Below are 14,080 nucleotides of genomic sequence, written 5' to 3' on the forward strand. Positions count from 1 at the left end.
GGTATGGAGAAGAGTGTCTGCATCAGTATGTAGTTAACAACAACCACAGAGACATTCAGAAATGTTAAACATCACATCATAAAGCAATTGGCCCACATGCAAATAAAATGGTTGACTTGTGAGAGGAATTTAAATCCTGCAGCTCTTCAAAGATCTTTGAACATGTCAAAAACAAATAGGAATGAATTTCCACTTTTTGTAAAAAAAAAAGTCACTCTGCTTGGCTACAGATGAAGTGAAGAGGATAAGGAAAAGGATAGCCACATGATAACATGTGAAATGACTAAGGCAAGTGACAAGCCAAAGGACAGTTTCTTAGGAAGAGCCCAAGCCAAGACTGAAATTCACTGGCCTGCATTTGTACCAGTGTATAAGGGAGCAGCCAACACTTATTTCTATTATAAATTTATGTCACTGGTTTTCTCAGTTGTGTTTTGGGGGCCAATTGCATTAATCCATTTCCCTACTAACTCACACAGAATAGTGATGGCATAGACTTTGGAGGCAAATTGCTGGGATTCAAAACCTGTTTCCATAACAGATCAGCTATGTGACCTTACATGAATCATTTTAGTTCTCTGTGGCTTAGGTGCATTCACTGTAAAACAGGGAGAGTATCATCTGTTATTTTGTATTTTTTAAGAGCTACTACACATAGCATGGTACGGAGCAGAACCTAAAGTAAATATATTCTTAATCTCAGACACAGATACATTTAGATATTCAAATGACAGGTTGCTTGAATTTAACTTACTCTCATGTACACACGGGCACCTTCCCAAAGGTCATCTCCTCCCTGGAACTTCCCACGGGATGTTCTTCATTCTCATTTTTCTCTATCCCAATGCTACCAAGGTCAGTAAGAAGTTATCTGTCCCTCTGTCCCCATAGTATTTATCTGGAATCTCCCTTCCAAATCTTATCATTTATCTTAGAAACAAATGCATACTCATACATACTGGGCTTTGAATGAATAGTCATAAACTCACACTATATAAACCACTTCTTTAACAATGACTTACTGAGCTCCAACTCTGCAAAGGACTGATCTAGGTGCTCTGAAAAACACAATATTAATAAAACCTCTCCTTCACCTTGAAGAATAAGACATTCCAGAAGGGTACTACATAAAAAACTTCAGAGTATTTATTCATTCATTCATTCACTCACTCAGTAGGTAGTAAGTGCCTTCAGCTCTAAATGGGGAGGAGGACCCAGGGAGACATGTTTGCAGGGTCATTAGGGAGGGCTACAGTGGAAAAGTCAGGATTTCAGGGATACCTAGAAAAGGGGGTAAGATTAAAACAGGGCCAGGGAAGGTTAAAGGGGTATTCTAGGTGTAGGGAACAGTAAAAGGGGAGAAGAGTTCAAAGGTTAAAGGGGGCTGCATCTGCTTAGGTTTGGCTGGAAGTCAGCATGCAAGAAGATGGAATCAGTGGTGATAACATAAAACCAGAAGGTCAAGAGCCTTCAGGGAACCTGCAATGCTGAGTGGTCTGGCCCTTCTGTAAGAGTTGGCAGGCCACCATGGGTGGTTTTGAGAGCAAATGACAGAGTCAAGGCCCTGCTCACAAATACTCACTTGACAGTGGTTGTAAAAGAAATTGAAAGAATGTTAAGAGGTAATTTTTATAACCCTTGGGGTGGTCAGCCTAAATTAGGATGAATGTCAATGGTGAGTACAGGGGACATTGCTATGAAATCTCTCTGAACTTCAAACTAACAAAATATCTTAAAGAATACACCAAACAACTTAAATACCTAACATCTGGAAATAGGAACTGAATAGTGCACTGCCTTAAATCATTGTTAGACTCATTGACTATCAGAGCTAAAGGAAACTTAGAAATCATGTAGTCTAACCTCATTTTATAGGTAAGCAAGCAGGTTCAAAGAACAAAGTAATTTGTCAAAAGTTGCAAAGACAGTGGATGCCTGGGGGAGATACTAAAACTCAGTTTCCTCAATCCTAGAATACCTGGGGGGGGGGGGTATCCCCTAAGAACAGGATATGGTTTTAATTATTTCACCAAGGCATCCTTTGAACCATTCTTTAGTCTTTTCTTATACCCTGGAGGCCCCTTCTTGGTCTCCTTCTTGACTCCTTTCACCAGTACTTTAAAAACATGGTCCTCTCTAGGTGTGTTCACACTCCTTTGGCTAGAACTACTATCTTTCGGTAAAAGCATCCAGAGCTGAGCCATTAGTCATGACCTTCTCCTCTCACAACACCGACACCAGGCATCTCCACCCAAGTTCTGAAACAGAAAGTATTCTTTTCCTCTGCAAGACCTTTTAGGTTCCCTAGGTGGATGCGTGGATCATCCAGTTAACGTAGGCTGGAAACTCTTGAGTCACCTTTAATTCTGGCCTGCTTCATTCTCTATCCAGGGCCTCTTGAAGATGCTATCTCCTCTCCTCTTTACTGCCAGTCGCAGCGCAGGACTATGATGGTGCTTATAGTCTAAATGGGTCTCTGCCGATCATCTCTTCCTCAACCAATCTATTTTCCCAGTGCCTTTTAATTACCTTTTCAAATACACATTTGAACCCATCATAGTTCAAGCTCTCTTGACTTCTTGAGTTAAACAGCCTTTTCAGGGTTGGTAAACTTTTTTAGGCTGTGAGGACCACACTCAATTCTGCCATAATTGTGCCAACATAAAATACAATGGAGGCTGTGACTTGTAAAATTTTATTTATGGGTGTATACTTTTCATGTATCAAAAACATTATTTTTCATTTTCCCCTCAACCATTTAAAGTATAAAAGTAATCTATCACTTTATCGGCATTTCCTTTATTGCTTAACTAGAGTTAAAAAAATAGAAATTCAACATTAATGGAAGAACCCAACCATTTAAAAGTATAAAAACCATTATCTTAGTTCAGGATTAAAAAATAATAATAAAAATAAAATAAAGACAGGGCCCAAATTTGGGCTGTAGTTGCTGGCTTTGTCCTAACTGATCTTCTTGTCTCCTACATTAATTCTCTGAGTTCACTCTCCACACTGCTGTCTGAGCCAGGATCCCAACCCAAAAGAGATGATCAAGTTGGAAGCCCTGCTTAAAATGCAAGAGTAACCCATTACTCTCAGAACAGCCCAAACTCCAGAATGTGGCCCACATACTTCTCCAGGCTTATTTCTTTCCAGACACTTAAACTGACTGTAGAGTTGATGCTCTCCCATCTTTATGTCTTTGCATATTGTTCCCTCCAGCTGGGACACTTGCCCCACCTTTTCCCACTTGGAAAACTACCTATTCATGAGCTTATCAATCAAAATAATTACCAAATACTGCTTCCTCCAGAAAGTTCTCTCTGACTGTCACCTTCACTTCCAATGCAAAATGAGCCAATTCTCCCTACCATGCACTCCTGTGGCAATAACTATTGTACTGGTTCTACCATTGCACTATTATCACACTCTATTATAATAGTGCATATATATATATATATATATATATATATATTCCCATATATGTGTGTATGTATATATGTGTATATCTATATCTACATAATGTCTGATAAACATATATATACCCATATATGTGTATATGTATATGTGTATATCTATATCTATGATACATCATAGATACATCATAGATATAGATGTAGATATAGATGACATAGATATAAATATACAGATATAGATACAGGTGATACAGCTATATATCTCCTTAATAAAGTGTGAGCAACCTAAGGGTGGGACCTGAGTCTTTTTTTTTCTATGTTAAGGGCCAAGCAATATACTTAAAAGATAGTAGGTGCCCAATAAATATTTGTTGAATAAGAAAATGTTATGTTTACCAGTTGGGTTCTTCCATTAATGTTGAATTTCTATTTTTTTTAAGTCCAGTTAAGCAATAAGGAGAAATGCCAATAAAGTGATAGATTATTTTCTTCTCTAAGTCTGATCTACAGACTTCTATTTCTGTTTTTATTTATTTTTTATTTTTTTTAAAAAACCATTTATTTTTTTTATTTTTTATTTTAATTTTATTTATTCATTTTAGAAAGGAGAGAGAGAGAGGAGAGAGATAGAGAGAGAAGAGGGGAGGAGCAGGAAGCATCAACTCCCATATGTGCCTTGACCAGGCAAGCCCAGGGTTTTGAACCGGTGACCTCAGCCATTTCCAGGTTAACACTTTATCCACTGCACCACCACAGGTCAGGCTCTATTTCTGTTTTTCAATTTTCTTTGCCCTGGAAGACTTAGGTCCTTACTTCATTATTAGTTTATAACCTGGATTTCATATTCAATTTTCAACTTTGTTTAGAATATGACATTCAAAATGTTTAAGACTAAATATAGGAGAGCTAACGGTGTGGGATTTATTTCTTTCAGCTGGTATTACCGGGGAAAAAAAGATATAACATTTCCAGCCACACACTTGAGTATATTGAGTCAGTAAAGAATGGTGAGGGGAAGCAAACTCTAAAAAAAAATCCAAAGTGTATCAGAAATATGTAACCCCACAACCAAGTCACATTTTCAGTGCAAAGAGGAGATGATGACACACATCGTTCATTGCACTTTTTGTGGACATCTTCACATTTACGAATTCTATAAAATACTGCTATAGACAAAGTATAAAATGCTTATGAAAGAGTATTGTGCTAGGAAAACAGGTAATTGCCATGAAAGTAAAAATAAATTTAAAAATTAAAAATTAAAAAATAAAATAGGTAATTAAGTTTTATTACTTGTAAAACTGGCTTAAATTTTTAAGACTTGGTGTCAATAAGCTCAGTAGAAAAAGCTTTCTACAGAAGCCAGCAAAACTGTTTTTCTTCAGAACAAAGAGATTAGTTACCACTATTCACTTTCAGCAGTTGTATCTTCATATGCTCTCCTTGCAAGAAATTGATCTTGTCAGACAGTACAAATGGATACCGTACAGGAAAACTCTCCACGGACTATGACTTTAGAAATTAACTCTCGGAATCAGACAGGGTGACAAAGGGGGCAAAAGTAGCATTAATATTTATTTACTGAAGCTCAGCCACACTGAGACATTAAAAGCTGTTCCTATTTCTGTGGTTTAGCAGAGCTCAGCACACAAATGGTTGGTTCTCAATAGAAGTCTGACAGAGAAGAAAAACTATTAACTATCACGATGAAACTAAATTCTGAAACTGCTAAGATTAAATAACCATAGAAACTATGTTAACGTTACAGTCACAGCTGTACAAGGACAATGCTTTATTTAAGTGGACATTAAAGGAATAGTTATTATTCTACAGTATTAAGCAATTTTTTTTCATAAAAGAGTTTTATCTATTGGGATTTTCCCAGATATCACACATACAGAAATGATCGACTTTGTTTTCTTTCTCTCTCTCTCTCCTTCTTTCTTCTCTTTTTCTTTCATTGTTTAAAAGGGAAGTTGGCAAACCATTTGGGCTATTATCATAACAAAATGTTTTTTTAACAAAGTTTGATTTTAACAGAACTAGAGGCATCTTAACACTAGTCTAAAACTTTGGGAGGTTCACCAACCTCTAAAATGTTTTTTTCTCCCAAAGCAGGCTGTTCAAGTGGTGTTTTCTCCATCTGTTATCATACCGTGCTCAGAATTACGTTGTCATATTTAATGTAAAAGGGATCAGTCCCCTTTCAGTTTCAATTCAAAATATCTCTATGATTAGAAGACCCACAGTGTTTTTCTAAATTATGAACCAAACCAAATACCATAAATTTACAGTTGTATTTAAACAGAGTTCTCCCTAAAAACTTCAAAAATTTAACAATCTCAAAACCTTGACCTAAAAATTGAAAAATTATACTAAAACTGAAAGTGAATATGATAATATGAAATATCTATAATCTTAGAATTTTTCTCTGCTGTATTTCTTTTATATGTGTGTGTGTGTTTTCAATATAGCAAATTATACAATGTTTGCTACCAAAAATATCTTATTGTAATTTAGGGCTGAGTTATATGTTTCCTAAAGTTTGATGACAATGATGATCATATCACAGTATCTCATAAAAATGTAATGTGAAACCATCATGGTGTAAGTAAGACTGGTTATAACAATGGTTTAAATAGGTATAGTGCCAATCAATTTCATCTCGAAATTTTACACCTCCTAGGACTCAGGTTCCTTATTTTGTACCAGTTTCATCTCAATTTGCATCTCAGGATGGCTTTTATTTTGTCTCTTTCACCACTGACACTATCCGATTATTTTTCTAAATATATTATTCAGAAACCTTCAGTGCAACATTTTTATTAGACATAGGATTAACAAGAGAGGTGGTGGTAGGAGAAATATGTCATTCTGCTTATATTGATAGAGATTCGCCAAAATATTTAAGCATTGTAGATGAAAGGTTCTGTGATAAATCAGTAATTCCCTGCCACACTTATCATTCACATGTCTGGGTGTTTTGCTTACCACATCTCCACTTTTCTTAATATGCCTGAAAGCTGTGTGTGAATTGAATGACTAAGACTAACTCTAACAACTGTTCGGAAGCCTGTGGCAGAACTCAGCGGAATGGAATCGGGTCTTCGGCGCATAATGGGATTAAGGAGTACCTGGTGAGGTGCAGTTGGTGCTCAGCATCGCCCAGCCGCTCAGTCAGTTTCAGGAGCTCCTCTCTGGCCCCGGCTGCCTTCTGCTGTTCCTGCTCCAAGTGCTGCTTGCTCTCACTCAGTTCCAATGTCAGTTTCTCTATTTCCTTAGGTAGAGAGGTGAGGGAAATAAAACACCCATCTAAAACACATGCTCTCGAAATCAAAATTACCTCATTTTTGTTTTTGCCATGAATTTCAAAGTGATAAAAACTATTAGAAAATTAGGCTAGCTTCCATTGTATGACAAAGGGAATGAACACAGCCAAAAATGCACATTAGTGAGGTATTTTGGATTTTCTTGTTTGGATCATAAGATGAAGTCTAATTTTAAAAATGTAAATGATTAAGTGAGAATATCAAAATGGATCATCGGGACTTTCATCCTAAGGCTTGGTCCCTTTAAAAATAATAGGAACTTAAAATGTCACTGCTTTTAAAATGTAATGTTGTTTGTGAGATTATATCAGACACATGCAGTGATTTACATAAACTATGTGGCTCCTTCTGAAAAATATACTTATGGTTTTATTTGGATATTTCTAAAACCACATTACAGTATAAAATAATTTAAAATGTTTTAGAAAAATGTAAGGTGTCAAAGAAGGTATCATGATGCTCAATATTATTTAGAAAAAATACAGCATGAGAACCTTTAAGTATTTAAAGTACATAAGATTTCTGAGCTAAAATAATATTACATTAAAATGGCACTATATAAAGGCAATAGATTAATAAATAGGAAAAGAAATCTCAGATTAATAAAGATAAACATCTAAAATATATGAAATTTTATATTTGTTAATTTTTTGGCCTCAGAATGAAATCATCCTTATCTTACTGAAACTCAAATATTTCAAAACAAATATGCCTTACATAAAACATAATTTTAAATAATTTATACATTAAAGTAAAAATATTTATTATATAGTTTTTTTTAAATAAGATAAGTATTCATACTATTAAAACAAGAAAAAAAAGGGTAAGTAAGGGGTAGAAACATTTTCAAATTCAGCAGAAAGCAAGCAGCAATTTTAATACAAGAAATGCAATCCCTTTTAAAAAATAATCATGCCTAGGTAGATTGTTTTAAACTTGGTATTTAAGTACATTTCAAATTTCCTCATGTCATTACTCAGTTTTCAGAACAATTTCCAACTATGTTTAATACATCAGGCAAGAAAAACTAAATAATTCTTGTTAAACATTTATTACACTATAAATATTCAGTTTATCCTCATCAAAACCACATATTACCAGCAATATAATAAAATAATTTATTATAAGTTCTCAAATATTGTTTTAATTATAAAAAGCTATGTAATAATAGGTATATCACTTTCACTCAGTAAATTTTCTGTATCTTTCAGATTAGAATACTAATAAAACTAAGTTGTTTCTTTAAAATATTTTAGACTGTTAAATTTATACTAATATATTTTACCTCATAATTAAACATAATTAAAGAGATAAAAAAACAATAAAAAATCTAGTTTTGTCTAATATTTGTGAAATAAACAAAAGCAAAGAAGTACAGAATTTAAATTTCATATTAACTTTAAAATTTTTTAAATTAATTAATTTTTTTTTAACACAGTGCTATATGCCAGACATTGGACTCAGAGAGTCTCCGTCTCTACACCCAGGAACTAACATTCAGTTGGTTAAACAAGACATACACATACAAAAAAGACTATTAAAACATAGAGTACATAACAACAAACAACAAATGAGTATTAGAGAAAATCTGTGCTTTAAAAGGCTAGACAGAAATAGGTTAGCATGGACAGGAAAGTGGCAAAGAAGGAAAGGGCACATAAACTCATTGAATGATAGATTAGACCACATTATGAAGGGTCTTGAATTCTAGATGAACTAAACTGTACTTTTCAGTTACAGAATGATGAGATAATCGTTTAAACAGGTATACAATATGAGAGAAGCTGTGCTTTAAAAAACAACAACTGTATCAATATGTATGAGCAATTTAAGATGGCAGAGTCTGCCCGTAGGAAGATCACAGACAGACAGATGCAATATTCCAGACACAAGGGGTAGAAACATATTCAAATATACAATATAGATATTAAAACTGAAATGTAAAGAGAATATATGAATATATGAAAATAAAAGGAGAGGTATCAGGAGACACCAAAGGGGACTCCAGAATTTTGAATTGAGAGAAGACAAAAAGAATGACAGAAAAAAAATGTGTAAAATTCTAAATTTTATTTAAAAGAAATGATGCACTACACAACATACATAACCTTACATTAATAATTAGGTTTTAAGTATAAGTCATCTGCTTTCTTAATCTCATGTAATAAAAACTCAGAAGCTGCACTGGAAGCCAGTCAAATATAGAGATTAAGACAACAGGCCCAAGAGTCAACACAGATCAGGGTTGAAGACATAGCTTTGGCATTTTCTAGCTCTGTGACTTTGGACAAGTTCTTCAGTTTCTTCGGTCTAAAATGGGAGTGATAACTGTAGCATGCTCCTAAAATTACTGTGCAGATTAATTTAAATGGTGAGCACTTAGCCATCTAAGTATAGCACATAGTAAGAGCTTAATTAGAGACAGCAGGCTTCATTATTATTACTATTATTATTTCTTCTCTACTTTTCAAAAACAGCATAGAGATAAGTAGAAAAAATGACCTGCCCAAGGATCTATGGTTCTCACTGAGGACTAAAATGTTCTTGATTTAATTCAGTAACATTTCTGCAATATAGCTCTATTTTGGTGAATCTAAATAAAACTTTACTATAGTTTCCAAATGCAAAAAAGCATTTTTTGTTAGGAAGATGAAAAATTACTGCCTGTTCCTGATGATCTGTGCCAGAAAAAGAGCTTATTGGTACAGATAATCAAAATCAACAAGTAGTCTAACCAGCTGGACCAGGGCTCAACACCTACACCCTGAGTTAGGAAAATCTGCCATGGCACCAACTCCAACAGTTAGAAGAGGAATCTCTTGCCAGAAATGCCACACTCCCACTGGCTGGATAACCCTTTGCCTCACACAACTAGGTCAGGGCTGCTTCCCTGGCTATAGATAGTGGCTTGAGGATGAAAGACCAGCAATGGTCATAGGCCAATTGTACATTGCTCTTCAAGGACACTATTAACCTGCAATGTCTACAGTGCAGTTGGATGCAGCCATCTTTGGCCCAACTGGGCAAAGACCAGTCCAAATAGCTTTATACTTACAAAAAGATATAATATATTTCAAGTCATAAGTGTAACCACCAGAACAACTAACAGGAGAACAATGCCAAGGACAGGATATGCAGGAAGGAGGACTCGTTGCTCTTTGTTTATAATCTCTACTGTAGGAAGGTTTTTCTTAATCATGACAGATGTAACCGTTTATTATTAACTACATTTTCTTATCAAGGTAATGTGACTAATTTATGTTAAATAATACTCAATTGCTCATAACAAAGAAGGGCAGCACCCATGTTCTAACCTTCACCCATCTCTAATCCTAATTGTTGGAGTTGGTGTCATGGTAGATTTTGCTAACTCAGGGAATAAGTATTGAGCACTGATTTAGCTGGTTAGATTATATGTTGATATTATCTGCACCAAGAAGCTATTTACTCTTCTGATATTTATCTTCATATCTTTAAATGACATATTTACTATGCTATTTCTTGATTTGTGCAGTATTAGACATTTTCCATTGGCTTCCTGTATTAAACTCGGTAATGATTTACAAATATCCATCTTATCCTCCATTGTAACAATTTTGGTTAATCATTAGTCAGTAGTTCATTTACATTATAATGACTATAGAAATATTTTCCACTACAGAGATAAGAATTATTTTGCTTAAATTAATTTTATTATATGATATTTTATTATTTCTGGAATTAACTGCCTAGTTTTTAATACTTTATTTTTCTAGGTAACTGATATTCCCCTCCCCCCAACAATAACCAAACAGATCTGTTAAATAGCTGTCAATGTTATTTTTCCACATAATAGAGCACATCAGATAAATTTTCAGTTCCTTAAAAATTTTTTTTCCCTCTATATATCTTTCTTGGTTCCTGGTTGATCTGTGTTGGAGCAAGCCTTACCCATGCTCCTATTAGAGTTCCCTGTTTTCTGGGTTGTAAGTTATTCTGCTATTTGGTGGAAGTATATTACCCAGGTAACTTTCATAAGAAAGGGTATATGAATGATATATTTTTAAAATATCTGTACATCTGAAAATGCTGTTATTCTATGCGTACACTTGATAGTTTGGCTAGGTATAAAAATCTATGTTGAAATTAAATTTCATTCAGGATTTTTGAGCGCTACTCCACTGTCTTCAAGATTCTAATATTAAAATTGAAAAGCCCTATGACATTCATTCTTAATACTTAGCCAATGACTTGCTTTTTTTGTTTATGAATGCTTTTATAGTCATTTTTTCTCTGGCATTTTGAAATTTTATAATGGTGGACCTTGGAAAGGGCCTTTTTCCATGCTCTGTGCTGTATGAACTCTTTTAAATCTGGAGGGTTTTGTTTTATTTTATTTTGTTTTTAGTTTAGGGAAGTTTCCTTGTAATATTATGTTGAAACACTTTGATGCCATATACATTTCAATATTTCCTATTCCTGAAACTCCTGGATATTGGTTTTTGGCTCTGTTAGATTGACCATCTAACTTGTTAAATATTTTCTATCTCTTCATCTTCTGATTCTAACTTCTGGTATATTTCTTTGACTTCACCTTCCAAAACTTCTACTGAATTTAAGAAAATATTTCTATTACACTTTTCATTTCTATGAGCTATTTCTTGTTTTCATTGTTTTACATAGTGAGCCATTTTTATTTTAATGATATAATCTCTAATATAATTAGAATATTATAGTATTATAAATAGTCTCCTCTGCTTATTATAAATTGCCTATGTTTCCTTTTTTCTGTGTGTCTCTTTCAGACACTCCATAATGTTAGAGGCTTTCCTCAAATACATAGTGGTACTTGGCTGCTCATTCATATTTTAGATAAAGTAGTTAATAAAAGTTTAGATGTAATGGTTTTTGGATAATTTGATAATTTAGATTAATGTTCAGCAATTATTCACATCTATATTCCTTACACTGGGAGTAGAATACATTATCTCTCCCCAGTGAATTTGGGCTTAGCCATTTAATTTCACTTGGCCAGTGGAATTTTCATGGCTATAGTATAAACAGAAGTCATAAATATGTCTATGTGGTTTGGCTCTGCTTTTGTATTCTCATGATTCTCCATGAGAAAAGTTTGCCCTGGATAGCTGCTGCCCCTTTTGCCTGGATCACTGAATAATTTCATGTGGAGAAAAACAAAACCTAAACCATAGCCCAGACAACCCAAAACCCACAGCCTGAAGCAGAGCCAATAGTCAAATGCAGCCTAGATCGGCCAAATCCCGGTTGACCAGAAGATTTATGAAAACATGAGCATAAATGATTGCTATTGGAAGCCATGAGTTCTTTCAATATAAAATAATGGGCAAACTACTTTAAAGGAATAAGGAGTGCTGCAACTGTTTATCACCTTAACATTTTTATTTGATCTTTGAAACAACTGCATGAAGCACATAGGCAGTTACCCCATTTATACAAAAAAGAAAATGAGGGCCAAAGGCACTGAATGATTGTCCAAAGAAATAAATCTAAGCCTTGAACCTGATCTGACATCACTGCCTCCACACCACCCATAAATTAGACAATGACTTTCAATCATTTTTTTCTTTTTAACCAAGATCTATAGTAAGAAATCCATTTTACATCACAATTCAGAAATATACATATTCTCTCATACACATGTACAAATATAACTAGCACTTCATAAAACCATATTAATCCTTACTATGTTTACTAGCACTTCATAAAACCATATTAATCCTTACTATGTTTAAAACACTCAGATATATCCTATTCCTTATTAGTCTATTCTATTCTTTTAAAAATATTTTGATTTGAACCCATGAAATTGATTTAATGAGCCTATAATTTGAAAAGCACTGTAGCCTGATCTGCACTGTGGGTAAAGTGTCAACCTGGAATGCTGAGGTTGCCAGTTTGAAACCCCGGGCTTGCCTGGTCAAGGCACATATGGGAATTGATGCTTCCTGCTCCTCCTTCCTTCTCTCTCTCTCTCTCTCCTCTATCTATAATGAATAAACAAAAATTTTAAAATAGAAAAGCACTGTATACTTTTGATAATTTAAAAATATATTTTTACCTAATTAAGTAGAGTTAAATAATGAGTTTCATCAAAATAAGTTCTATTATACATTTCTCCTGCTTTCCTAAGAAATTTGAAGAAGTGAATGTGAAACCCATTTGAAAAACACTATGTCATCTTAATCCTCAGAGGATTACTTTACCAGGAAAGACAAAGTAGCAAACAGGAACTCTTTTAATCCAATGGTAGTGGTTTATCCCTGTTACTAAATATTATGTGACTTCAAAATATTTTAATTAACTTTAATATAGGGTAACTTATTTGTGTATGTGAACAAGAGAATGGAAGAAAACACATGCTACAGAAATTAAGAAGACTGAGACCCCAAGTCCTTGCACACTGAGAAAGAAGAACCTTTGATTTTGAGGCTGACAAATTTTGACAATGTGAATTTATCACTCAGAAACCAAAGGATGAATTCATAGAATATACTTAGAAAAATAAAGTAGTATATGATATTAAAAAATAAGACATAGAAATCTATCATCTGGGAGAGAAATGATAGTTTCTATTAAGTTCTACATGGATAAAAAGACAGTACTCGTTGGAAATTTAGTATTCACCGGTTGACACTTTTATTAACTCCTAGATGTTAAGGATTATTTTTACCAAATCATTAATAAGGTTTTGTCTGAAGCTGTACTAGCTACCTGTGGCTATTTAAATTTAAGGTAATTATAATAAAAAATTGAGTTCCTTAGTTGTATTAATCATATGATAAGGCTCAATGAGCACATATGGGTAATGGCTGCCATATTGCACAATGTACATACAAAACATTTGTCATTACAGAAAATTCTAGTGGATAGCACTGGTTAAGAATACAGAACAATTTATTTCTGAGACTCATACTCCAAACTAGACTCTTGGAGAACTAACCTATGTGAATAAAAGGGTACTACAAGTAGTTATAAGTCATTTTAGAAATGAACAAAAAGAGTGGTCCTCTTTACTATAGATGTGGAAGATTGCTAATACCATTCTAGAAGTTCTGTTCTTGGCTATCATTTTTAAACACATTCAACACTTTTTGTTTTTTTCCTTTTTTTATTTATTGATTTTAGAGAGAGAGAGAAAGAGAGAGAGAGAGAGAGAGAGAGAGAGAGAGAGAGAGAGGAACATCAATATGTTCCTGTATGTGCACTGACTGGGGATCAAACTAGCAACCTCTGTTCTTTGGGACGATGCTCTAACCAACTGAGCTATCTGGCCGGGGCCACACAACATTGATTTAATATGTTTTCAGTGAGAGCATA

At 34.1% G+C, this 14,080-nt stretch overlaps 1 protein-coding gene across 6 annotated transcripts in view; it reads right to left on the reverse strand.

The window, feature by feature from the left end:
• SDCCAG8 (SHH signaling and ciliogenesis regulator SDCCAG8) overlaps positions 1-14,080 on the reverse strand; it is a 237,851-nt gene that overhangs the window by 121,959 nt on the left and 101,812 nt on the right. For all 6 annotated transcript variants that reach the window (XR_010751137.1, XM_066382023.1, XM_066382006.1 and 3 more), the window contains one exon: positions 6,551-6,693. Coding sequence is in view for 5 of the 6 variants with exons in the window: in XM_066382023.1 (XP_066238120.1) it covers positions 6,551-6,693 (143 nt within the window). In the remaining variant the exon portion in view is untranslated. The remainder of the gene's footprint in view (positions 1-6,550; positions 6,694-14,080) is intronic.

The sequence above is a fragment of the Saccopteryx leptura genome, chromosome 1 (assembly GCF_036850995.1).
Source record: "Saccopteryx leptura isolate mSacLep1 chromosome 1, mSacLep1_pri_phased_curated, whole genome shotgun sequence".
Lineage (NCBI taxonomy): Eukaryota > Metazoa > Chordata > Mammalia > Chiroptera > Emballonuridae > Saccopteryx > Saccopteryx leptura.